The sequence below is a fragment of the Eulemur rufifrons genome, chromosome 14 (assembly GCF_041146395.1).
Source record: "Eulemur rufifrons isolate Redbay chromosome 14, OSU_ERuf_1, whole genome shotgun sequence".
NCBI classification, from domain to species: Eukaryota; Metazoa; Chordata; class Mammalia; order Primates; family Lemuridae; genus Eulemur; species Eulemur rufifrons.
The window spans coordinates 1,247,916-1,272,611 of NC_090996.1; the positions used below are offsets into that span (position 1 = coordinate 1,247,916).

Consider the following 24,696-nt stretch of genomic DNA (forward strand, 5'->3'; position numbering starts at 1 on the left):
GAACACCTGACCTCAAGCGATCCTCCCTCCTCAGCCTCCCAGAGTGCTAGGATTACAGGCATGAGCCACCACGCCTGGCCATAATTCTTAATATTTCTCTCACTCCCTTCCCTTACATCCAGATTTTTATGCATTATGTTACTAATTTTAGTTTATTAATATTCATAACATTTATGGTATATTCCACTCTGTAACTCTGATTTCCTTAATTATTTAGTCTTAGATTGAAATTTAAATATTTTCAATGGTAACCAACAATTTTTAAAATTTGTGACTCATCCCTTGGTTGGCTGGATTTTATCTTCAATAGCTTTTTCAAGAAAGGGTCATACCCTTTCCATACTACCTAGAGAGGAGTCCATTCTGTGTTGTGCCCAGTTCCTATAGTAACTTCAAGGGACACTTTAAAAAAAAATTCTTATTTTTAATTGTGATAAAAAATAGAACATAAAATTTACCACCTTAAAACAGGAACTTTTACAATGCCCACAGTCTTTGCTGCAGGAACCCACTTAAAGCATTGATCCTAGCTCTCAAACAGAAGGGTACATCTTTAAAAAGAAATGTGATATCATCTATATCATAAATTTGAAGAGATTCAGGGAGAAGTTTCTACTGGTACTTCGGACTGCCAGTAGAAACCTAGCTGCTGATGACATCGGATCCTCCAGGAACACTGGCCAATGAGCTCTATCAAAGTGTTCCTTGGCCACCTGAAGCCACAGGCATTGCTGGGCATTGTACTTAGGGGATTTTCACTAACCAGATCCATGCAGCTTTTTTGGGAGCTTTGCTTTATGGTGATTACTGATCTCAGGGCTGACCACCAACTTCTTGCAGAGGCATTTTCTGTTCCCTTGCCTCCATAGTTTAGTGTAAATCAGATTCCCTAGCTGGGTGCAGTGGCACACAACTGCAGTTCCAGCTACTCGCTGAGGTGGGTGGATAGCTGGAGCCCAGGAGTTTGAGTTCAGCCTGGGCAACTTAGCAAGACTCTCCTAAAAAAAAAAAAAAAAAGACTCTCTTTTGCTCTATGTGGCTGTTATCATCCCATGTGACAACAACAGCTCCTTTAGTGAGTGTCTTGTAACGGGTGTTAACCCAGAAAAATCCTCTATATGGTGGCACTAACTTCCCCTAGGACCCCTAGGAAACTGTGCTTGTCATTAGGGCTGTCCAAAAGTTTTTGTTTTTTTTTTTTGTTGTTTGTTTTTTTTTTTTTTGAGACAGAGTCTCACTCTGTTGCCCAGGCTAGAGTGAGTGCCGTGGCGTGAGCCTAGCTCACAGCAACCTCAAACTCCTGAGCTCAAGCGATCCTCCTGTCTCAGCCTCCCGAGTAGCTGGGACTACAGGCATGCGCCACCATGCCCGGCTAATTTTTTCTATATATATTTTTAGCTGTCCATATAATTTCTTTCTATTTTTAGTAGAGATGGGGTCTCGCTCTTGCTCAGGCTGGTCTCGAACTCCTGAGCTCAAACGATCCGCCCACCTCGGCCTCCCAGAGTGCTAGGATTACAGGCGTGAGCCACCGTGCCCGGCTGTCCAAAAGTTTTTTAGTTCTTCTCCTTCCAGGCATGTGGAAAGAGTTCCCTTCTCTAGCTCCTTTGAATTAGGTATGGCTATCTGACTGGTCAGTAACATGTGAGCAGGCCGGACACAGTGGCTCACACCTATAATCCTAGCACTCTGGGAGGCCGAAGCAGGAGGATCACTTGAGGTCAGGAGTTCAAGACCAGCCTGAGCAAGAGCAAGACCCCATGTCTAATAAAAATAGAAAAAATTAGCCAGTGTGATGGCGTATTCCTATAGTCCCTGCTACTCAGCAGTCTGAGGCAGGAGGCTCGCTTGAGCCCAGGAGTTGGAGGTTGCTGTGAGCTAGGCTAACACTGCAGCACTCTAGCCTGAGCAACAGAGTAAGACTCTGTTTCAAAAAATAATAATAATAAAATAAAATAAAAAATAGTATGTGAGCAGAACTGTCATGTGTCACATCTGGGCAGAAGGTATAAAAGCCAGTGCGTGTTTCACCAAGCCCTCCTCCACCTATGATGGTGGTCCCGGAAGCTCATATAAAGATGGATTCTCTTCTCTCAGCCTGATTTCTTGAGCAACTATACAAGGAGCAGACCTCCCCCACTGACAAACCATGGACATGCAGCATGAGCAGGAAACAGATCTTTGTTTTTATAAACCGCCAAAATTTGAGTACTGTTACTGTAGCATACACTAGCCAACACTGGCTGGATCCAGAAGAGATTGAGAAGGAAGAACAGCTATTGCTAAAAAGGGACCTCAGGATGAATGGACCACCCCACCCCCACCTCAATTCAATGTGCTCCTTCCCAGGCAGGTGTCCTCCTTTTCAGCAGCTCCGCTATGAAGACTGAATGGCAGGACCTGTTTCTGAAACTGGTCTGCAGCTCCTTGGCCCAGGCCCTCGCATAGGAAACAACTAGTACTGAGTAGTCTTAAGTCAAAGGTTCTTAAACAAGTACAGAAGTAAGACAGAAAATAAGTATCATCTTTTTACAAATGAAAAAGTGCTTATAGGTGCTATATTTCCTGAGTTCACTGATGTTCGAAGAGGTGTGAAGAGGTCTTTATATTTTAACATCGACATAGCTGGATTGTAGTATTTTCAATTTACATATTTTCGTTTTTGTTTTTTGAGACAGGATCTCACTCTGTCACCCAGGCTGGAGTACAGTGGCACAATAATAGTTCACTATAGCCTTGAACTCCTGAGCTCAAGTGATCCTCCTGCCTCAGTCTCCCAAGTAGCTGGGACTATAGGTGCGCACCACCACACCCAGCTAATTTTTCTTATTTAGAGACAGTGTGTTGCTATGTTGCCCAGGCTGGTCTCAAACTTCTGGGCTCAAGTTATCCTCCCACCTCAGCCTCTCAATTCATGTTTTAAGTATGCAAATAATATCTGCTCATGGTAACAATTTCACTTATAAAGCAAAAAGTAAGTTTTCCTATATCTTTATATGCAATCTTACCCTCCCATCCACCTACTCGCCCAGCTGTTGGTGCAGGCACAGCGCCCAGCACTGAAGGGCTATACACAGTATAAGAAATGGTCTTGGCCCTCAATAGGCTTATTCTGGTTGTCTCACTGCTGGAATGGGGCCAATAATGCTTGCATTAGGACTGAAGGAAGCTAGGTGAGACTGTAGGGAACTAGTGAGCATATCGTCTTGTCCAAAAGGGGCAGCCACTGCTCAGCTCCAGCTGTTTCTTATTCAAAGAATGCAGACCCAGTGTGGCTAGAGGCCAGAAATCCACTTTTGCATGAGAAATGTGTTGTTGCTGCCAAACTTGACACACACATGGCTGGATCTGATCAGTTTGTCGATGTTGTAGTTCCGAGCATGAGCTCTCGAGTCTTGGGTTTGAATTCTGGCTCTACCACTCATCCTTTTTGTATAGTTGAGGGTCCCAGTTTCCTCATCTATAAGATGGGATTTTACCTCATAGGATTCTTATGAGGATCAGAGGAGATGCTGAAAGCACTTAGTAACATGTAAAGTAGATTCCCTATAAAGCTTACTATCTAGTGGAAGAGACAATAAATGGATCTCATCCTGGAATTACAGGAAGGCTTCATTAGCATCTACATAGAGACCTGAAGGATGAATAGTTAACTGGGTGGAGAAGTAAGATGGGAACTGGGCAAGGCACATCAGGTAGAGGGAACAGAGGGAACAGTCTGAGAATGCCGTGAAGCAATCATTCGTGCAAGCCCAAGTGAAAGCAGTAAGGACAAAGAGGAGAAACACAATCTCCTAAGAGTCAACGTTTCCTGCCTGATACAAAGTGAGCTGCAAGGAGCCTCAGCTCAGCCTGAGGCCAGTTCCAGCAAGCTTGGGACTTCACGCCACACTGGCAAGTGTTAACTTCCCTGACATAAAAACCACACCCACCAATTATTCCCGCAGGGCCTCCAAACACAGAAAAGAGAGGGAAGCAGAGGGGGCTGCCTCAGGGTCAGAAATGAGCAGTTTTCCAGGCAGTGGAGGAAGATCAAGAAGGCAGGTAAGAAGGCACAGAGGTGGGGGAAACTCCCATCTGCTTAGGCAGCTGCAGTGTCCAGACGGAGGCCTCCGAGGCTGACTGGAAATCAGGCAAGGGATGGGCTGGGGAGCACGCAGCCCCTGCAACTTCAGGGTGAGGAATTTGGCCAGTTTGTAAGACCTCAGTCAAATGGAGAACGAGCGCCCCCTGGGAGCAGTGCTCGGTAGCGGACGTTGGAGGACCCAGACGAGGAGGGGAGGAGGGCGGCTCGAGATGGGAGTAGCCTGCCGGTCACAGTTTTCTTCTCACAGGAGCTAACTCCGTCCGGCATGATGGATTCCCGGGCTCCCAGAACGGCTGGGCTGGAAGGGACCTTGAAAAAGCAACTACCAACACGTGCCCCATGCCAGGACCGGGCACTTTCGTGACAAGTACATTGTCTCGTTTAACACTCCTATTTCGAGGTGGGTATCATTATCCCCATTTTTCAGATGAGAAAACCGAGGTTTGGTGACTTCGTGGGGCGGGGTGGGGATTCTGTATGACTCCGGAGCCCTTTCCCTGGAGCCCTCACGACTTGTGAGATACTGACTCTTGTAGTTTCGTGGGAACACGCATTGAGTGTGAGGCCCCCACGCTTTCCAAGTGACAACAGCGTGAGTGTACTTTCGGCGAGAACCACGCCTCCCTTGTCGCTACAATAGTAATTACTGTTGCTTTCCTTTAAGAGCCTTCCCTTGAAATGGGAAGTCCTCGCCGCACGAGGTGGACATTCTATATTGCTGGATCACCCGGACGTCTTTCTCCTTCACCTGCACTGATCTCCACTGGTGACATAACGTCTCCCCCTCCACTAGCGAGAGAAAACTTGGGACTACATTTCCCGGCAGGCTGTTCAGAGGGGGTGGTGGGGAGAGGAGGAAAGATTTTCCGTTTCCCTCGGCTAGCAATTTGGCGAGTCGGCGGTGATGCATATTTCTGCAGCCAACGTCCTTTCTCTGTAGAAATCAGGAAGGGACTACGTTCCCCAGCAGGCACTGGCACAGAGGTCGAGTGGCTAGGCAGCCATCGTTACTGTAGTCCTTCTCCCCATTTCCGCAGGGCATAGCCTTAGCGCCTAAACTACAAGTCCCACATCGCTGTCTCCTGCCCTTCGGCCGCCATCTTTGCCGGTAGTCCCCGCCCCACTCCCTGCATTGTCTGCATGAAGATAACAGAGGGGAGCCGGAGAACTGCAACTCCCGTCAGGCTTTGCGCCACGGCGGGTGGGGGAGGATTTCGCTATCACAGGCGGGCGAGGTGCCCAAGGTGGTAGAATGAGGAGACCGGGAGAAGCTAGGTAGCCTGCCATCTTTATGGTAGTCTCCTTATCCTCCTGATTCGGCCATTCTTAAGGAACGCTAGAAAGCTGGAAAACTACTATTCCCATCGCACCTCGTAAGATCGATTACTAGTCAGGTGTATGGCCCTCTTCCGCCATCTTGCTTGTAGTCCTCGTTCCTTTTCACCTTTCCATTGTTCCTGACGAGTAGAAATGGCAGCGGGAAGGCAGCAGATGGACTGCGACTCCCGTCAGGTACCACACACGCGGAGGGTTGTGGACAGGAGGGCGTGTGAGCGCCTGGGAAGGAGGTCGGGTCGGGGGAGAACGCCATCTTGCTTGTAGTCATCGTTCCCGCTCCTTCTCTATGTTCTGCAACTGGGAGCCTCGGGGCAACCGGACTAAAACTCCCGGCATCCTCGGCTCCCGGCGTGGCACGCCCTCCGCCATCTTGTTCGTAGTCCCCGCTGACCCCAGCGTCCCATTATTTTTGTTGTGGCTTCAGAGTCCGCAGGACTACAACTCCCGTCGTGCCCTGCGCGCGTCCGTCCTGGAACGTGGAGGTGGTGGAGGAAGGAGGGGGCAGGGGGCGGGGTTCTTCCAAGAGAAGGAGGGAGTAAGGAGGAGAAGGGGAGGAGGAGGGAAGGAGGAGGGAGGGGAGGGGGAAGAGAGGAGGAAGGAGGAAGGAGCTGAGGAGGGATGAGAGAGGCAGCCAGGGCCCCGGACCGAAGCAGCGCGGGGCCGGGGGACCAGGGGGGCTGAGACACCCCAACTGCCCCCTCCCCCTTCCCTGTCCCCCTCCATCCTTTCCTTCCAACCTCCTGCTTGAGAAGGGGGATATATTCAAATTTTATTTAAATCCCTATCTCCCGAGGGTCGCGCGCTGGGGGGAGGCGGGAGAGAGCGGGGGTGCGCACGGGCTGGGGGGGCGGGGCCGGAGCTGCTTCCTTCACCCCCCTCTGCTTGCTCTGTAGCCGTAGGGCAGGGGGCCGCAGTCCAGGGGCGGGCCCAGGGGAGGGGGGCAGGTTACAGCGACCCCCCCCTCCCCGGGAACCGGCGGTGGGCGGGGCTTGAACCCCGGAAACGGTGGGGGGCCCAGGCCTGGTCCTGGACCCCTGGGCAGTGGGGGCCGGGAAGGGGCCAGTTAAAGGGCCGGGGGCGCTGGGGAGAGGCGGGGCGGTGTGGGGGGAGGGGAGCTGGGACTCGGACCCGGGACTGAGTGGGGCCCGGGCAGAAGCTGAGCACCCTGCGCCCGAGGAGCCCCCGTTGGCCTGGGGGGGCTGAGGGACTGAGCCCCCCAGAGCAGGACCTCCCCCTGGAAGGGCCGCGCCGCAGCCCGTGGGAGGGCCTCGCCCCCGGCGCCCCCCATCTCCACTCGCCGCAGTCCCGGCCTCCGCCGGAGGGAGGGGCCGAGCGCCCTCGGGGGGCCGTGGACCCCGGCGTTCTGAGCGTTCCGCGCCCCGCGCCGCCCGGCCCCCCCGCCGCCGATGGCCGCCGACCCGCCGGGAGCTGCCGAGAAGGGAGAGATGGCTCCCGGGACACGTGTGAGGTGGGTTCATGCGGCTCCTCCTCACCCCCAGACCTGGGCAGCTCCCACTCCCATTCATCCTCAGCCCGGCCTCTCTCCACCTTCCCCGCCCCCAGCCTCACCCTCTCTGCTCCAAACTCTTCACCTCCAGCCTCCCTCCCCATTACCTCTCAACCCTGGAGAACTGGCCTTCCTTCCTAGACCCTGCTTCCCCTTGCGGACCCCCCCATCCCTGCCTGCAGTCGCCGCCCTCCAGGCCCCTCCCCTGGAGCGCTGGAGGGCCCCTTACCCCCATGATGGGTCTGGAAGTCCCTGGAAAGGGGGAAGCTGGGGTAAGACTCTGAACAGGAAGAGACCCTCCGGGCCTTCTGAGTCCATATGGGATCTTGGAGGATATGGTTTCTATGGGAAACGGAGCCCCAGGGATTCTAGACAATTAGGGACGGAAAGCAGCCCGGGAAGCTGAGGGAATCTAATACTGAGCCTGTCCTGAGTTGTGTGGAGATGTCAGGTTGGATTCTAGAATCCCAGGGAATCTGGGAGATTGCCCGGATTGACCTGACGGATCTAAGAGGAGGGTCTCTCGGAGCAGAGGGAACTCTGTGGGGAACAGAGGAGTTGAGATCTTGGGCTGAGAAGGGACTCTGAAGAAGCATCTCAAGGGGGTGTCAGAGCCCCAGGAAGTTGGGGGGCAGAGTGGATCATTAGGGTTTGGGGGACAAAGATCCTGTTGGATCTGGTAAGGATATCTAGGTTTGGGTGGAAGAGAGATTGTATGGTCATTGCACGTAAGAAAGGGAGAGGGAAAAAGAAAAGTCTGGAGCTTCCACACAGGAATCTGTGGTATCTTGGAGGTAAACTAGGGGAGTTGTAGTCTGAGGAAAGCTTGGGGTATTCTGGCTCAGTTGGATAACAGGGGAAGAGTTGGGAGCTCTCTGAGGTAACACCACAGATAAGGAGCGCCTGGCCTTCCAAGGAGCTTTGGTGTGGGGATGTCAGGAGAGGGCCTCAGTGTCCCTTCCTCCTCCCTGCTTTAGGAAAGGGACACTGAGGAAGTGTTAGAGGAGGGGTGAGGTCAGGAAGCCAGTTCCTGGGGCTTCCAGAGGTTTCAGTTGAGCTGCTGCAGGGAGAGAGTGGCCTTGAATACAGGGAGTGGGCACACAGGAGAGGGTGACCTTGTTGTCCCCCTGAGGAGGAGGGCAAGCTCTGATTGCCAAAGGGTGTGGGGAGCTGCCAGAAGTCTCCGGATCCCAGCAGGCCCATCTGACCCTGCCATCATGCATCCACAGCCCTCGGCGTTGCTGACGCCCCCAATGTCGTCGAGCAGCCGGGGGCCGGGGGCCGGAGCGCGCCGACGCCGAACCCGCTGCCGTCGCTGCCGGGCCTGTGTGCGAACTGAGTGCGGGGACTGCCACTTCTGCCGAGACATGAAGAAGTTTGGGGGGCCTGGGCGCATGAAGCAGTCGTGCCTGCTCCGGCAGTGCACTGCCGTGAGTTCTGCCCCCGCTGAGTTGGGCCCCTGTGGGCTCTGCCCACCCTTCCCCAGCTGGCCCAATACCTTTCTGGGATGGCTGGTGCCTGCTTCCCAGAATGTACTGTAGAGTTGCTGTTTGTTCACTCATTAATTTTCTTCCTTCATTCACTGGTTTGTTTAAATGTCTGTTTTCGTTCTCAGCTCCACGCTGGGGGCAATGTTCGAGTGCACAGAAGAATCTGACCCAGTCCCTGCCTTCATGGTTTTCCCAGCTCTGGGGCACAAACCCATAGAATGCTTGGCCCTTGCTGTACCCCTCCCCAGAGGCATCTGTGCACAGGGGAACCTGTCCCCAGAGCTGGCCCCCTTTAAACAGGTCTTGCCCTTCTCTGGCCTCTTCCTCACCCAGGGTGGCCTTGGATTTGAGGCCAGGTTCACCCTTTGTGTGACCTTGAGCAAATCACTTTGAGCCTCAGGTACCTTCTCTGCAAAATGTTTCGTTTGCTGAGTTGTAGAGATTAAACAATAGTCTGGATGTGAATGTGCCTACCACAAGGCCCAGCACACAGTAGGTATCAGGGAAACGTGGGTTTCTGCCCTGCCTTCCTCATCCTTTGAGCGACCCTCAGCTCCAGAAAGCAGTTCTCCACAGCAGCAGCCATGAGGAGCCAGCTGCATCCTGCATCCCCCTCCCCACACCACCGCCTCCCCCTCTTCCTCCAGCCACTCTCTCCTGGTCAGTCTCTTCAGCCCTCCGCCCCTCTCTTCTTCCTTTGATCGCAACCCCTTGCTTCACTTTGCTTTTCCTTCTTCCCCTATCTTCATCTTCTTGATCCTGCAGCATCACTGGTGTGCCTCAGTATTACCATTGTCCTCCCCAAAGTCACATTGTCTGGAGTCTGCTCCTATTTTCCCCAGGACTAGCCAGTTGCCTTTAATGTTCCCAGGGGTCTTGCCAAAACTGGGTTCATTGTGGGATTCAGAGCAACCCTTGGGCTGCCCATTGAGCAACCTCAGCATCAGCCCAAGCTGCTGCCACATCTTCTCCAGCCCTCTCTGATTATTATTGCCACATTTGCCTGTGGTATCTCTCCCTCCTCAAAGCCAACTTACAATTTCAGGGTCACACTGTTCCTGGATCCTGCTATAACAATTGCAACAGTGATAACTATATGTCAAATGCCCGTCGTGTGTTATCTCATTCTTACAAGCATCTTGCAAGGGAAGGATTGGTAGCCCCATTTTACAGATGCAGAAACAGAGATGTAAGAAGGTTAAATCAGTTGCTCGAGGTCATACTGCCAAAAAAGAGCAAATTCAGGATTTGACCCAGTTTGGCCCATGAATTTTGAATCACCTCATCCAGCAGCTGGCCAGAGTCCCTAGAAGGAAGGGTCTTTCCTCTGTTGCTTGCTTTTGGGGTCCCTGATGTCCCCCTCTCCCCCAACAGCCCGTGCTCCCACACACAGCTGTGTGTCTCTTGTGTGGGGAGGCTGGGAAGGAGGACACAGTGGAGGGAGAGGAAGAGAAATTTGGTTTGAGCCTCATGGAGTGTACAATCTGCAACGAGATCGTCCACCCTGGCTGCCTGAAGGTGAAAGTCCTGGGGACCCTGGAGCCTGGGGTGGGACAGATTGTCAGGGAGTAAGGAGGTGGGGCACACAGCCCATAGGGGTACTGGCACCCTACTTCCACTCCTGCCCTCTTGCCTACAGATGGGGAAGGCTGAGGGTGTTATCAATGCAGAGATCCCCAACTGCTGGGAGTGTCCTCGCTGCACCCAGGAAGGCCGCACCAGCAAGGTAGGGGCAGGGGCTGGGCTCTGCACCAGGCTCTGGGTGGGCGGTGGGTCGAGGAGCTTTGTGGCATTTCACCCCCAGCTTCCGTCTCCCCAGGATTCAGGCGAGGGTCCAGGCCGTCGCAGGGCTGACAACGGCGAGGAGGGCGCGAGCCTGGGAAGTGGATGGAAGCTGACGGAGGAGCCGCCGCTTCCACCACCCCCGCCCAGGCGCAAGGGGCCCCTACCTGCTGGCCCCCCCCAAGAGGACGTGCCTGGGCCCCCGAAACGAAAGGAGAGGGAGGCAGGGAATGAGGCCCCCACCCCAAGGAAAAAGGTGAGCCATGGAGCATGCTCACTAGGTCCAGCCCAAGGTATTCTGGGAGCTGTAGTCCTGGCCATTATTGTGGGGGGTGGGGGAGTAGGGTTGGCCTGGGAGGCAGTGCTCCCCAGGGGTTGTTGGGAGATGTAGTTCAGGAGGTGCTGGGTTGGGTAGAGGATGGAGCATGCTCAGTGTGGAGGAGAGGTACAGGTGAGAGGGAACTGGCCCAAGCAGGAAGCTTTGGGAGCCCTGGGTGGGTTAGGGAGGAAGGAGAAAGCATGCTCAAATTAACTGCTACAGTGGAGGAGGGGAGGGGCTGGAAAGGGCCTGAGGGAGAAGAAAGAAGAGATGAGAGCATGCTCTGTGAGCCAATGCACTGGTTGCAAGGTGAGCATGCTCAGAGTTATCCTTGGGATGGGGGCTTCTGGGATTTGTAGTCTAAGAGGGCATGGACTTTAGTTTTGTGGGCACTGAGGGCCTAATGGGGTCTCTTCCTTCCCCCATATCTCCTTCTTGCCCTGGTAGGTGAAAGGAGGCCGAGAGAGGCACCTGAAGAAGGTGGGTGGAGACGCCTGCCTCCTCCGAGGATCGGACCCAGGCGGCCCAGGCCTTCTGCCCCCCAGGGTTCTGAATCCGAGCCAGGCTTTCTCATCCTGCCACCCTGGGCTCCCTCCCGAGAACTGGGAGGTGTGCCGGGGACCTCCTCCCTCCCCCGCCCACCTTTCCTTGCTCCACCCTCTAGCCTATAGACAGAGTCTGTCCCTTCCTGCTCACCTTGTCCTGCCCCAGCCCACTTCGCCAAGATGGGCTCTGGACCCTTGGGGAGAGTTGGGTACAAGAGTGGGTTGGACCCAGGTCCCAGGAGCCCTTGACCTCCCAAGAATCCTCAGTATCATCTGGACCATTTGCCTCATCTTTCCAAGCCTTAAAGGGGAAAGAACTGAGTTCAAGTTTCTGCCTAACCACTGACACTGAACTTGTATGGTCTTGACAACTTTGTCGGCAGCTCTGAGCCTCAGTTTCCTCATCCATAAAATGGAGATGATGCTACCTACCTTACCTACCTATGCCGTAGTACTATATAAATTTAATGAGGTAATGAAAGTAAATGAACTTTATAAGGTATAGAGTATATCTGGCTTCAAGAGAAATAAGGCCCAGAGAAGTTTAAAGACTTGCCCAAGGTCACACAGCAAAGCCAGAATTCAGATATTACTTTGCACTGGCACACTAAACACAGAAGTCTACCTGACTGTGTTCAAATCCTGCCTCTGCCATCTGTCAGTTTATAACCTAGGGCAAATCACTTAGTATGCTTGAGCTTCGGTTTTCTCATGTCTGAAAAGAGTGGGGTGGCCCAAGTTGCCACTACATTAGAATGAGTGCAGAATGAGTCAGCAAGTGTGGGTTACTCCACGCGGGGCCCGATGATGTTACTCTCATGTTGTTGACTAGACACTCAGAATTGTCTAGTCCAAGTGTTCCAAGATGATGATGAAGCAGGGACTTCTCAGCTCATACAGAGAGCTCACAGGCAAGCCGATACTCAAAACTAGGTTTCTAACCATTCTTCATACCTTACTGCTTTTGGAACTTCATAAGCTATTGAAACCCATAAGCTTTAAATTCTTTGAACTAGTACCTTTATGTTACAGATAAGGAAGTTGAAGTCCAGAGACAGGCAATAACTTGGCTGAAGTCTCACATTGTTTAGGAGCAGAACCAGGGCTGGAACTCAGGACTGTCCCTTGGGCTATTCATCCCCTGGTGACTCCTCAGGGGTAGGGGGGTGGGAAAGTGTGTCCCAGGCCCTCGAATAGCCTCACCCTGTCTCCCTGCAGAAACCAAAGCCACCATTGGCTTCTGCTGAGGGCCCGGCGGTGCCATCCCCGTCACCACAGAGGGAGAAGCTAGAGCGTTTCAAGCGGATGTGCCAGCTGCTGGAGCGGGTACCTGACACCTCCTCTTCCTCCTCGGACTCTGACTCCGACTCCGACTCATCAGGCACATCGCTGAGTGAGGATGAGGCCCCTGGCGAGGCCCGGAATGGGCGACGGCCAGCCCGGGGCAGCTCTGGCGAGAAGGAGAACCGTGGGGGGCGGCGGGCTGTGCGCCCTGGCAGCGGGGGGCCCCTGCTCAGCTGGCCCCTGGGCCCCGCCCCACCACCCCGGCCTCCACAGCTGGAGCGGCATGTGGTGCGGCCCCCACCTCGAAGCCCTGAGCCCGACACGCTGCCTTTGGCTGCTGGATCCGATCACCCCTTGCCCCGGGCCGCCTGGCTCCGTGTCTTCCAGCACCTCGGGCCCCGAGAGCTGTGCATCTGCATGCGAGTCTGCCGGACTTGGAGCCGCTGGTGAGTGGCCTGGACAGGCCCGAGTTCCATTGCCAGTGTGCTTCTCGCTGGCTGTGCGACCTGCAGTAGGTCTCTGACCCTCCCTGGGAGCCTGGTTTTGTGTTGGTGATACAGCTATAGTACGGACATACTGTAGTATGGTATTTCCGTATGTACCACGCACAAGCTGCTTCCCATTTATGAGTTCATTTAACCCTCCCAACAAATCTCTGAAGCTGAGGCCCAAGGTCATGTGGAGAGGAATTGGTAGAACCAGGAATGTGAACCCTCTGGTTCCAGAATCTTTACTCTTCATAATAGCTGTTCATTATTGAGTGTTGAGCATGTGCTGAGCATAGTGTTTGGTGTGTGCCAAGCATAGTGCTAAGTGCTGTGATGCATCAGCTCGCTGTGTATAGTGCCACTTCTGAAGGCAGTTTGATTGTTGGTCCCACTGACACAGGAGAACGCTGTGTGCTGGGTAGCCCCTGCCCTCGCTAAGGCAGCCATGCTTGGACCTCCTGACTCTGCTCATAGCTTCCCTCTTTACCGGAACCACCTCGAGCACCCTCTGCCTATCCTCCTCCCTCCCACGCCCCCACCTCCTAAACCTTTTTCAGAAACCTCGGTCATCCTCCCAAGCTTATCTTCCTCTCCGATCCCGCCCCCAGCACAGTTCCTCCTCCTCCCCATCAGACTCCCACAGCACCCTGTTCCCCTGCTGGAGCACACAGAGACCTTCTGTGTGTTGACAAGCCTGCCTTCGTTTACTCATTTTTGTGTTCCCATCACTTGCTAGGGTGGGGGCAGATACTGTGTCTGTTTTATCTTCCCTGTCCCTAGCATGGGACAAAGGGCGGCGTAGGTGCTGCAGAAATGTGTTACTAAATTAGTAAATTCAGGCTCTTTCCCAAGTACTCGCGATGGGACAGGCATGCTGTTGAGCACTTCACAAACGTTAGCTGGTTGGTTTCTCACGATAGCAGCCCTGTGGGGAATGGGTGACACCTGAAGTCACAGTACAAGTTAGTGGCCAAACTCAGCCTCCGCTCTGTCTCCTGTAGGATGAGGTCTAGGGTGCGCGCGCGTGCGTGCGTGCTTTCCGTTCTCTGCAGCGACTGGGAGCCGAGGGCACCAGAGTGCAGGCTCTGCGGGCCGATTGCCTGTGGTTGACTCTTACTCTTCTTCAGATGAGCTGTGTGCCACTAGGCCAGTTACTTGATTTCCTTTGCCTCAGTTTCCTCATCTGGAAAACCAGGATAATCGAAGCTTTTACTGCGTAGTGTTTTTGTGGGCTACTGTACGTAAAAGAACCGAGCACAGTACCTGGGAAATGGAAACCACTCAGTGCCTTAACTGCGATCGTCATTGTTTACTCGGTTACAAATATTTACTGAAAGCACAGGCTTTTGGTCCTCAGAGCAGAGATCTGTGCCCTTGAAGAGCACCCAAGCGCCTGGTCAACCTGCAACATAGAAGCTGATAGTTGCGGAAGTTGCTGGGGGTTCCCACTCCTGCCTCCTGTATTAACTGAGGAAGTGTTTACTGAGGCCCCTTCAAGGCCAGCTCTGTGCTTGACACGTGGGATCCAGAACTGGAAAGGACTGGATTTCTGCCGCACAGAGAGATTTGTGACCGGAGTGGATGACATTAAGAGGTTCCAGCTTGGGCCCTGGAATCTGGCATTCCTGGGTTCATCAGCTGCGGCTCCTGCACTTCCTGGCTGTGTGGCCGTGGGTGGATAGCTGTATACGTCTTTGTTTTCTCACCTGTGGTCAAGGATTCATTTTAATAATCACCTTACAGGAATTAAATGAGGTGGTTCTTGCAAAGCACTTAGCATAGTGCCTGAAGGGTACTAAACACTCAATAAAACGGTGCCTCTCAGTGAAAAGGACAAGGGTAGGACAGAGCAGGGCCGGTGGGGGTGAGGGTACAGCGGGACCAGTGAGGAGGCTCTGCCAGGTCTGCCCACAGAAGCAGGGGCAGTGGGGAGGGATTCGGGCTGAGAGCTTTCTAAGAACTGGAATGGCTTGGACTTGGTGACTGCAGTAGGACGATGTTCAGCCGAGTTGCTGGCCCAGGAGCCTGGATGGCGAACAGGACCATTCCCCAAGTTCAAGAATGGTGGGGGAGGAGTAGGTGCCAGGGGAAACGAAAGAGCTCAGATTTGACACATGTGGTCTGAAAGGCCTATGGGCCAGTCACATGGAGCTGGGACAGTGGCTGTATCTGCTGCTCTGAGCTAAAAGGAAAGATACAAGTTTGGGAGTTTTCGACCTTTAGGTAGCAGCTTTGATGAAGAGGGCAGAAGGCAGAACGTCAGTGTTTGCGAGTTAGAGAAAGAGCAGCCAGAGAACTGGAGGAGATCAAGGATAAGGAGCGAGATTGAGGGAGAATGAACGGTGAGCAGAGGTGGATATTGGCCAGCAGTTATGGGAGATCAGGACCGGGAAGGGGCAGTTGGATTTTGCTACAAAGAGGCCCTGGTCTCCTTGGCTGTGCTTTGAGGGCGGTGGGGTGGGGGGCAAAGCCAGACAGTGTGGCGCAGAGGACATCAACTCCAAGGCAGGGAGACTCGTCCGTTTGTTCCTGCTGTGTCCCTAGTTCCTAGGATGGCACCTGGCATAGAGTAGGTACTGAAGAGATTCTTGTTGCATGAATGAAGGAAAATGAGAAAATCAGGATAGAGTGTGGAAGAGGTGGTAGCGGGTGGGGCTGGAGAAAAGTCTGTAGGTGGGAGAGCAGGAAGTTGCAGGCTTTCCTGTCTGGTGACTTCCATCTTGGAACTGGGAAGTGAAGTGATCCCTCAAGAGCCAGGGGAGAGAGGGCCGGCAGGGGCAGCACGGGGAGTTGCTGAGTTGCAAGGAAGAGAGTATGGGCTTTCAAGTTTGGGCAGAGAGGGCGGCAAGGAAGGGTCTGGAACACGGGGCCAAGACCAGGTGTGGCTGGGAGTAAAAGCTAGGAGATGGACAGGTTGGAGGACAATGGTGGCATCAGGGAGCTCTGAGAGGGAAGAACTTGCTATGTTTGGAGCCCAGGAGGCAGAGAGCAGTTAGGGCTGGTCCAGCTATATCCCCAAGGGCTTCTGCAAGAAGGATAGAGTTTTGCAGGCGATGACTCATTTGGGGGTGGCTGGAGTCAAGGAGAAAGTAAATGGGTTAGGGAATTTGGTCATCAAGCCTTGCCTCTCTAGGACGATGGCATGCCTTGGTTCCTCCTGCCTCAGTGTCATTCCCGTTTAGAAAGAACCTGTCTGTGCCGGGCACAGTGGCTTGTGCCTGTAGTCCCAGCAACTTGGGAGGCTGAGACAGGAGGATCACTTGAGTCCAGGAGTTCCAGACCAGCCTGGGCAACACCGCCAGACTCTGTCATTGAAAAGAAAGAGTCAACCCCTATGTTCTCCCTGTTGCCCTCACAACAAACTCCCACAGTCCCGCTGGATGTTGGGCATGAACTGGAACCACTTCCTGTGTACTGACTTCATCGTCATGGCAACCTTTGAAGTGAGTGCTGTCTTTCACCCCATTTTATGGTTTGGGAAATGAAGGCCCAGGAGGGAGGCCCAAGGTCAGGAGATTTGCCTAAGGTCACCCAAAGCATGGAGATCGCATAGCTGAGATTTAAATCCCCACTGCTCACACTCTTTGCCTCTGGGCTCTGTGACCGTGACAGCCCATGGCCTAGCATTCCAGCCCTCCTTGACACGACACCCCTAACCCAGGCCTCCTCTGCAGCCTTGCCCCTGCTCCTCCCTACTCAGAGTTCAGGCTCTGCATCCAGACTAGCTTGGTTTAAACCATGGCTCTGCCACCAGTTGGTGGCTGTGGGACCTTGAACAAGTTTCTTTACCTCTCTGGGCCTCATTTTCCTTAACTGTAAAAAGGAGATGATGATAATATTTATCTCCTAGGGCTGTTGTGAGGTTAAATCTTTAATGCATAGAGCATACTTGGCACATAGTAAACGCTGGGTAAACACTAGGTATTAGTGCTGTAGGCATCATCACCAGCGTCATTATTCTCATTATTACAATGAGGTGATGAATTGCCCTTTGTTCCTGCTGCCTCAGGTTCCCAGAGCTCTCCGTTTTGTTTCTCTCTCCCGAGCCTAGACACAGGTTCTTCACCATATGGAATGCACACCCTCTTCCTCCCCTCCCTCTGCTGGAATAACTGTTGCTTTCCTCAAGGTCTCAGTTCAGGCACCGTCTCCCCAGGAGGCTGCCCTATCCCTTGAGTTGACTCTTACCATGTCTCCTGTAGCCTCTACTCTGGACCGTTTGCGTCTCCCCCGATTGTATAGCCTGCTCCGTGCCCAGTGGAAGCTGGACAGTTGATGTCAGCAGGGCTCTCAGTGACTGTTTTTTTTTTTTTTTTGGAGACAGAGTGTCGCTTTGTTGCCCTGGCTAGAGTGAGTGCCGTGGCGTCAGCCTAGCTCACAGCAACCTCAAACTCCTGGGCTTAAGCGATCCTACTGCCTCAGCCTCCCGAGTAGCTGGGACTACAGGCATGCGCCACTATGCCCGGCTAATTTTTTCTATATATATTTTAGTTGGCCATAATTTCTTTCTATTTTTAGTAGAGACGGGGTCTCGCTCTTGCTCAGGCTGGTCTTGAACTCCTGACCTTGAGCGATCCACCCGCCTCGGCCTCCCAGAGTGCTAGGATTACAGGCGTGAGCCACCGCGCCCGGCCTCTCAGTGACTGTTGGCTGCCCCTCTGACATTTAATCCCAGTGTCCAGCAACAGGACTGATTAACTCTAGCCAAGAAAGGGTCAGGGGAGACTTCCTGGAAGAGGAGGCACTAGAGCTGAGCCTGGAAGGATCTTGGTTGACTGGCATTTATGGCAGAGGCACAGCATGTGCCAAAAAACATGTTGGCACCAGACAGCATTGGGTGTCTCTAGATGGGCAGGTGGTTTGGCCTGGCTTTTGTGGAGTACAGAAACACAACTAGGGGCCTGTAGGTGCCCGCAAGGAAAGGGGCTCCCCTCCAGCTGTGGACAGTGGAAGGCTTCAGGAAGTGTGGCAGTTGAGCTGGGACTCAAGGCTGAGTCAGAGTGGGCACCAGGAGGATTTGGATGGAGCACGATTTCACTGATTGGAAAGAGAAAAACTGCAGGACCTAGGGGCAGAAGCTAGGTTGAGGGTGAGTTGGGCTTTTTTCTTTTAGTTTTTCGAATTAGAGAGATTTGCAGATATTTATTGGTTGAGTGGAAGGAATCAGGAGAGGGAGAGGCTGGAATGCCAGAAAGGCAGGGTGTGGGTTGGGGGTGGGGGGGAGCAGGAGGGTGGGGAACAGAGGGTGGAGTTGCTCTGATTGAAGCCTTGGTGTCCCTAAAATGTCACAGTCATGCCGGGCCTCTGGAGTATGCCTTGCAGTTTTCAGTGACACAAACACATAGCTTAATCCTTCTGTTAGTTTCGAAAAGGAAGTCTCTCCATTGGGTGCTTTTTATCGGTAACACTTCTCTAATACTTATCTCCCTGTTTAACAAAAGTAGTCTTTAGGTGGTAGCCTAAAGCCACAGCAACACCTGGCTAGAATTTAATAACCCTGGGCTGTTTTTATTGTGCTTGTTTTTAAGGTTAACACATTTATGTGAAACAATACCGGTTCTAAGTGCAAAGGAGATGATTCAAAGCTAAATTCATGTTCTGGAGTTAACTGGACAGCAAATGACTGGGGCTTGGGAATCGCTGCTCCGGCCTGGGGCTTCCTGAGGGCAAGTCCTTTGGAGGCCCGAGGGGTGAGAGGGAGCAGGAGGGGCGAGAGGGAGCAGGAGGGGCGAGAGGGAGCAGGAGGGGCGAGAGGGAGCAGGAGGGGCGAGAGGGAGCAGGAGGGGCGAGAGGGAGCAGGAGGGGCGAGAGGGAGCAGGAGGGGCGAGAGGGAGCAGGAGGTAGCTTCCGGGCCCCAGCCAGTTGCTTCTGACACAGTCCATCTCGCCTCAGAGGCGGTTCCTGACATGCCTTTGAGAACTACGGAACTACAAGAGAGTTCTCAAACTGAGTCCAAAGAAACTTTAGTGTACCCAAAGTGTTAATAGAGTACCTTGGGAGAGGTGTGGGAGGGTTCCCTGGCGAAAAGGTTTGGGAAGCCCTTCTGCAGTTCCTGCCCTTGGAGTGCCAGGGTCAGGGAACCCATTTAACTTTGTCCAGGCCTCATTCATCTTTGTAGCATCAATACCTGGGACCTACCAGGCCTTCCAGAAACATTGAGTGACTAAATGAAAAGCTGTAAATGAGGTGGTGGGGGGAGTGCTCAGTGGCAGCCTTCAGCAGTTACTGGCTTGATTCATTCATTCAACACATGTGCAGCAAATAACCCGGTTCGCATCTGGCAGTATATTAGATCCTGGGGATACAAAAGTGAAAAGACAAATCTGCCCTGTGGAACTGACATTCTAGTTGGAGGGACACACCAGGCAAGTAAAGAGAGAAAACACCAGGGCCCGAGTCCAGCTTGGGGCAGCTGGCTGTCAGCATGTGTGAAGGCAGAGACTGGGGGAGAAGTGCCTGTGAGCCACCAGAGTTCAGCGAGCAGGGGTTGAAAGGCCCAAAAGGGGTGTGGGGGGAGGCTCCTGATAATGCCAGTCCCCTGGCATCACATCAGATGGTGTATGTGTTGTTTGTGTGTGTGTTTGGCAACATGCTTTATAAGCTGTAATGCCCACAAACTGTAATTACCTCACTTGATCTCACGGCTGCCCTGTGGGCCAGGCCCAGTCTGGATCATTATCTTGATTTTATATGTGAGGCCTCTGAGGCTCAGGGAGAGGAATGGACTTGCCCAGGGTCTCGCATCCAGTGAGTGATGGAGTTGGGTCCTAAACCCAGGCTCTTGGCCAGGGCCGGTTTCATGCCATCCTGCCCTGGGTGGGCGGGGAGAGAGCTGGGGTGAACTGTGGGAGCATGGGCAGTGTGGGCGCCCCAGAGCTGAGGCCTGAGGTCTCTGTCTCCACCTTGTGGCTGGCAGGTGCTATGACAAGCGTCTGTGGCCTCGAATGGACCTAAGCCGGCGGAAGTCACTGACCCCACCCATGCTCAGTGGTGTGGTTCGACGCCAGCCCCGTGCCCTAGACCTCAGTTGGACAGGTGTCTCCAAGAAGCAGCTCATGTGGCTTCTGAACCGACTACAAGGTAGGGCAGGGTGGTGAGCGGGACAGGGTAGGGACAGGACCAGGCCTGAGATGGAGTCATCCTAGCACCTGCTTCCTGGACCCTCGCCTCCCCAACCCAGGCCTGCAGGAACTGGTGCTCTCCGGCTGCTCCTGGCTCTCCGTCTCTGCCCTGGGCTCAGCCCCACTGCCAGCCCTGCGGCTCCTGGACCTCCGCTGGATCGAGGATGTTAAAGACTCCCAGCTCCGCGAGCTGCTACTGCCTCCACCAGACACCAAACCAGGTGTGGCGTCTGTTTGCTCATCTGGAGAATGGGTTGGACGAGGTGGGCGTATGAGGCCTCTAAGTTCTCTTCTGACTCACGAGGGGTGTTAAAAGTATTTGAAGAAAGGAAAAAGCACATTGGTTTGAATAGGAAAGCCCTGGTTCGCCATTATTCATTCATTCACCCACCTGCTATATGCTTTGACATGAGTCTCGGAAGGGACAGGGTTTTCGCAGGGATTGTGAGACACAGCAGTTTGGTGGGGCGTACTGGCAGAGAGAGGCGCTGGGAGCAGAGGCCTGGTCACCTTGGGGGTCACATGGAGCTGGGGTTAGGGCACCCTGTGCTCTAAATTCACATTGCTCCCCGGTGCTCTTTGGATAAAGACCAAGAATTTATCACAGTCGCTGAGGCCCAGCCTGGTCTGGCTGCCATCGACCTGTACCATCCGTGCATTTCAGCTACCTCAGCCTCCTTGGCAAGTTCCCTCCAGCCCCAAGGCCTTTGCCCACTCCTCTTGCCTTGCATGCTCTATCTTCCCTCATCTCATTAACACCTAACCATACTTCAGGCCTCAGCGGAAATGCTGCCTCCTCCTAGAAGCCCTCCCTGATTCTCCCCTCCATCGAGCTGAGTCCCTCTCAGCTTTGAGCACAGTGCCCTCCCGGCATAATACTGTATAACTGTGAAGAGCTTTGATTAAGATCTGTTCCCTCTTACTAAGGATCTTGGGCTCCCTGAGGGCAAGGACTGTCTGCTCACCCCAGCAGTGGTTGGTGGTGTGCTCAGTAAAATATCTGTTGAATGAATAAATTCAATGAGCAAAACAATCAGGGTGGAAGGGAGAGATCTAGTTGAGGAAAGATTTCCAAAAGATTTGCAGAGCTCTGAAATAAGCGTAAAAGAGCCTTCCCTTTCAGAGTTCTTTCACAGCTCTCTCTCAGGGCGCCCTTCTTCCTGCCCACCCCCTTTCGCAGCAGCCCTGAAGAGGGAGTAGAGAAGCACCAAGGATTCTTCCCATTTTCTGGATGAGGCACTAGGGCCCAGAGCGGGTTGAGTGACCGCTGCGAGTCACACAGGCACAGCCAGGCCAGAGCACTGGCCCATCGTGCACTCTTACTGGAATGAGAGCGAGGTGGAAGGCTTTGGGTGGGGAGATGTGGGCACTGGGAATGGTGCATGCCGCGAGGTGAGAAAGGGCTGGCCGGCCGGCCCCACCTCCTGCCTTCATTCATCTCAGTTCGGGCCCTTTCTCAGGGGCCTGCAAACATGAGCCTTCCTGGCCCTCAAGGCCTGTTGTGCATGTGAGGACTTTACGCCCGCCTTTCCTGCCTTGGTTCCCTGGCTCCATGCAGCATTCTCAAAGCAAAATTTATGTTCTTCTACTTCTTTGCTTTTGTGCTCTGCCTGGTGTGTTCTCCCACCTTGCTACATATTCAAACCCTTGAAGGCCCCGCCTAAATGCCACTATCTATCTCAGTGACATGCTCACTAATGCACTTCCTCTACCCAAGCCAGAAGTGACCTCTCTTACCTCTGCTTTGCTCTAATGGCCTTTAGCTGTGGCCCAAGATTGAGGGTATCTGTAAATGTAACCCTTCTTCAGGCTCTCAGCCCCTCAAAGACAGGAGGAGGGGGTAGAATTCAGGGCATGCCAAATCGAGTGTCCACAGAGGTGGGCTGGCAGGCAGTAGAAGTGACGCAGTGGTGCGGGACGTTAGGGAGCGGCATCGAGCAGCCCAGCTCTTGCCAATCATTGTCAGGGGGAAGCTGTAGCCCAGTATTGCCAGATCTTACAATTTTTTAAGGAAAAGCTTGGTATCTAAATTTCTTTTAAAGTGTCCTTTTTGTAGCGTTAGTCATCAATTAAAGAAAAACTTTTAGTACTATGCAGACTCCATAAAACACTTTTGGAGGCTAGTTTCATGAATTTGTGACATTTGATCTAGTTTGTCTCAGGGCTAGGCTGGTGCCGGGGAGGCAGATAGCATTGTGGTAAGAGTTTGGACTCAGTCACCAGACCTGGGTTTCCTGGCTCTGTTACTTCATAATTATGTAATCTTGGACAGATTGCTTTGGGCCTCAATTTTCTCATCTGTCAACAGGAGTTATGATCAGAGAAGGCTGCGGTTCCCAAAGTGTGGTCTCCAGACCAGCAGTGTCAACATCACTGGAGGACTTGTTAGAAAAGTCAACTCTGAGGCCCCCACTGTACACCTACCTAAACTCTGAGGGTGGGGCCAGCAATCCCTTTTCACCAGCCTTCCAGGGGATTCTGAAACTTCTCTAGTTTGAGAGCCAGTGGCATAAAAGAAAGGCAGACCACGTGCTTTGGGGTGCAAAGATGAGGGGGTGTGAGCTCTTTGACCTTGGAGGTGGGGGAAGAGGAGTCCTCTGAGCTCAGATCTGAAAGCCAGGGACACTGGCCAGGCCTAGTTTCTCAGGCAGGGCCACTTCCAGAATTTGGCCTAGGTAGTGTTTGGAAGTAGGGGAGAGAAGTTAGAAGCTGAAACTTTGTAAGAATTAGAATGTTCTACCAAGGAGATCGAACTTCTTGGAGGTGCCCTCAGGGAGTTTTTAGCAGAGGACAGATGTTGTCTCATTTGTGTTTAAGCACGGCTCTCTGTGGGTGCCAGGAAGAAGAGGAGAAATTGGAGTGAGTGAGGTGGTTGAGCCAGGAGTTCATGCAAGAGTGGTGTTGACCCAGAATGGTGACTGGGAAGAATGGAGAAGCTCCAGCTGGGGATGTACTAATCGTGGAGGAGAGGGAAGTAGGAGAAGAGCCTAGGATGGTAGTTCCTTAGGGATGTCATGTTTTGGATGAATGAATGCGTATATCTCAAGCACCTACTGTGTCTCAGTTGCTGGGGCTAGAACAAAGAACAACAGACAAAAATTCCTGCCTTCATGGAACTGACATTCTTATGGGGAAAGAGGAAGATTAATAGGAAAAGATGTATGTAATAAGTAAAATGGTGAGAAAAGGGAAAAAATAGTGCAGGGAAGAGGGAGGAGTGTGTAAAATGTTATGTAGTTTCACGTAGAGTAATCATGGAAGGCCACACTGAGGAGGTGATGTGAGCAATAGACAGACGAGGTGAGGTGAGGTGAGGTCAGGTGGTCAAGGTGTTTGCAGAGAGTGCAGCAGGTCGGGGCTCCCTCACAGTGGGAGCAGGTTGGGGCGGATGCTGAGGAATATGGGCATGGAGACGCAGCTGGTCTGGGTGCCTGGGTGCAGGGATGAGGATACCCAGGAATGCTGACCTCTTATCTGCCTGCCCAGGGCAAACAGAGAGCCGTGGGCGGCTGCAGGGGGTGGCAGAACTGCGCCTGGCAGGCCTGGAGCTCACAGATGCCTCCCTGCGGCTCCTTCTGCGCCACGCACCCCAGCTAAGCGCCTTGGACCTGAGCCACTGCGCCCACGTCGGGGACCCCAGTGTTCACCTCCTCACAGCTCCCACATCCCCACTCCGGGAGACCCTGGTACACCTCAATCTTGCTGGTAAGCACAGTCCCCTCTCCGTCCTGCTAGCCTGTTGGTCCCCAAGGTGAGTGCCTACCCCCTATTCACGTGCCTGGTCTCAGCTGCCACTGCCCCATCCCCAGGTTGCCACCGCCTCACGGACCACTGCCTTCCGCTGTTCCGCCGCTGCCCACGGCTACGCCGCCTAGACCTGCGCTCCTGCCGCCAGCTCTCACCTGAAGCTTGTGCCCGGCTGGCAGCCGCCGGGCCCCCTGGCCCCTTCCGCTGCCCAGAGGAGAAGCTACTTCTCAAGGACAGCTAGTGGGGCGCCCCCCACCCTCCCCCAGGACTTATCAGGAGCCTGGACCTCCGGCCTTCGTTTCACCCCTGCTGGGAGGCCAGGTTACCCACCTCATGACTTGGGATTCCTGAGTGTAACGACTTGGGATTCCTGCCCAGGGACTCAAGCCAGCCGCCCCCTCCTCTTCCCCCTGCACTGATATCTCTGGGGGTTTCTCCTTCCCATCTCATCCCCCTTCCACCTGCTTCATTGTCCATCCCCTGGGGGGAGTGGGTCAGAGGTACTAGGGGGTGCTGAGCCAAAGGGATGGTGGGAGGGGGGTTAAGGTGCAAGTTTGAGGGAGGGAGAATGGGGAAGGAATATCTGCCCACAGGATACTGGGAGCTGGGGCTGGGGGAGGTGGAGGATGGGTGGGGGGAGGGGGCAGAAAGCAGACCACCAAGGGTTCAGGGAACAAAGACCAGATACTTGGAGTGGGGGGTGGGGGTGGGGCCAAAAAGGGAAACCAGAGGAGCAGTTGGGGATCCAGGTGTCAGAGGTAGGGAGACTCCGGGAGCCGGGGAAAGCCAGGGCTGAGTCGGGGGTGGGGGACAAGAGCAGGTGTGGGGCAGTAGTACCCCCTCAGAGGGGTCACCCCTCTCCTTTTCCCCTCCCAAGATTTCAGTTCCTTTCCCCTGACCCTGACTCCTTGAACGTCACTGAAAATGGCAGCTATTGCAAGGAGTGGGGGCCACGGGCCTACCCGCTGTTCTGCTCGTGGCCCAGGGG

At 53.7% G+C, this 24,696-nt stretch overlaps 1 protein-coding gene across 2 annotated transcripts; it reads left to right on the forward strand.

Annotated features, from left to right (window-relative positions):
- The first annotated feature begins 5,266 nt into the window (after positions 1 to 5,266).
- On the forward strand, positions 5,267 to 24,317 carry FBXL19 (F-box and leucine rich repeat protein 19). Of its 2 annotated transcripts, none has more exons than XM_069486038.1 (11): positions 5,267 to 5,599; positions 8,162 to 8,362; positions 9,797 to 9,940; positions 10,062 to 10,148; positions 10,242 to 10,460; positions 10,971 to 11,003; positions 12,287 to 12,798; positions 19,757 to 19,920; positions 20,021 to 20,182; positions 23,448 to 23,666; positions 23,771 to 24,317. In XM_069486038.1, exons 1-11 carry the CDS (start codon positions 5,558 to 5,560, stop codon positions 23,947 to 23,949), a joined length of 1,962 nt encoding a protein of 653 aa, XP_069342139.1. In that variant the 5' UTR covers positions 5,267 to 5,557; the 3' UTR covers positions 23,950 to 24,317. The 2 variants fall into 2 exon arrangements, with proteins under 2 accessions (XP_069342139.1, XP_069342138.1); XM_069486037.1 differs by lacking the exon at positions 5,267 to 5,599 and adding an exon at positions 7,169 to 7,204 and having other exon boundaries at positions 10,971 to 11,132.
- The last annotated feature ends 379 nt before the right edge of the window (positions 24,318 to 24,696 follow it).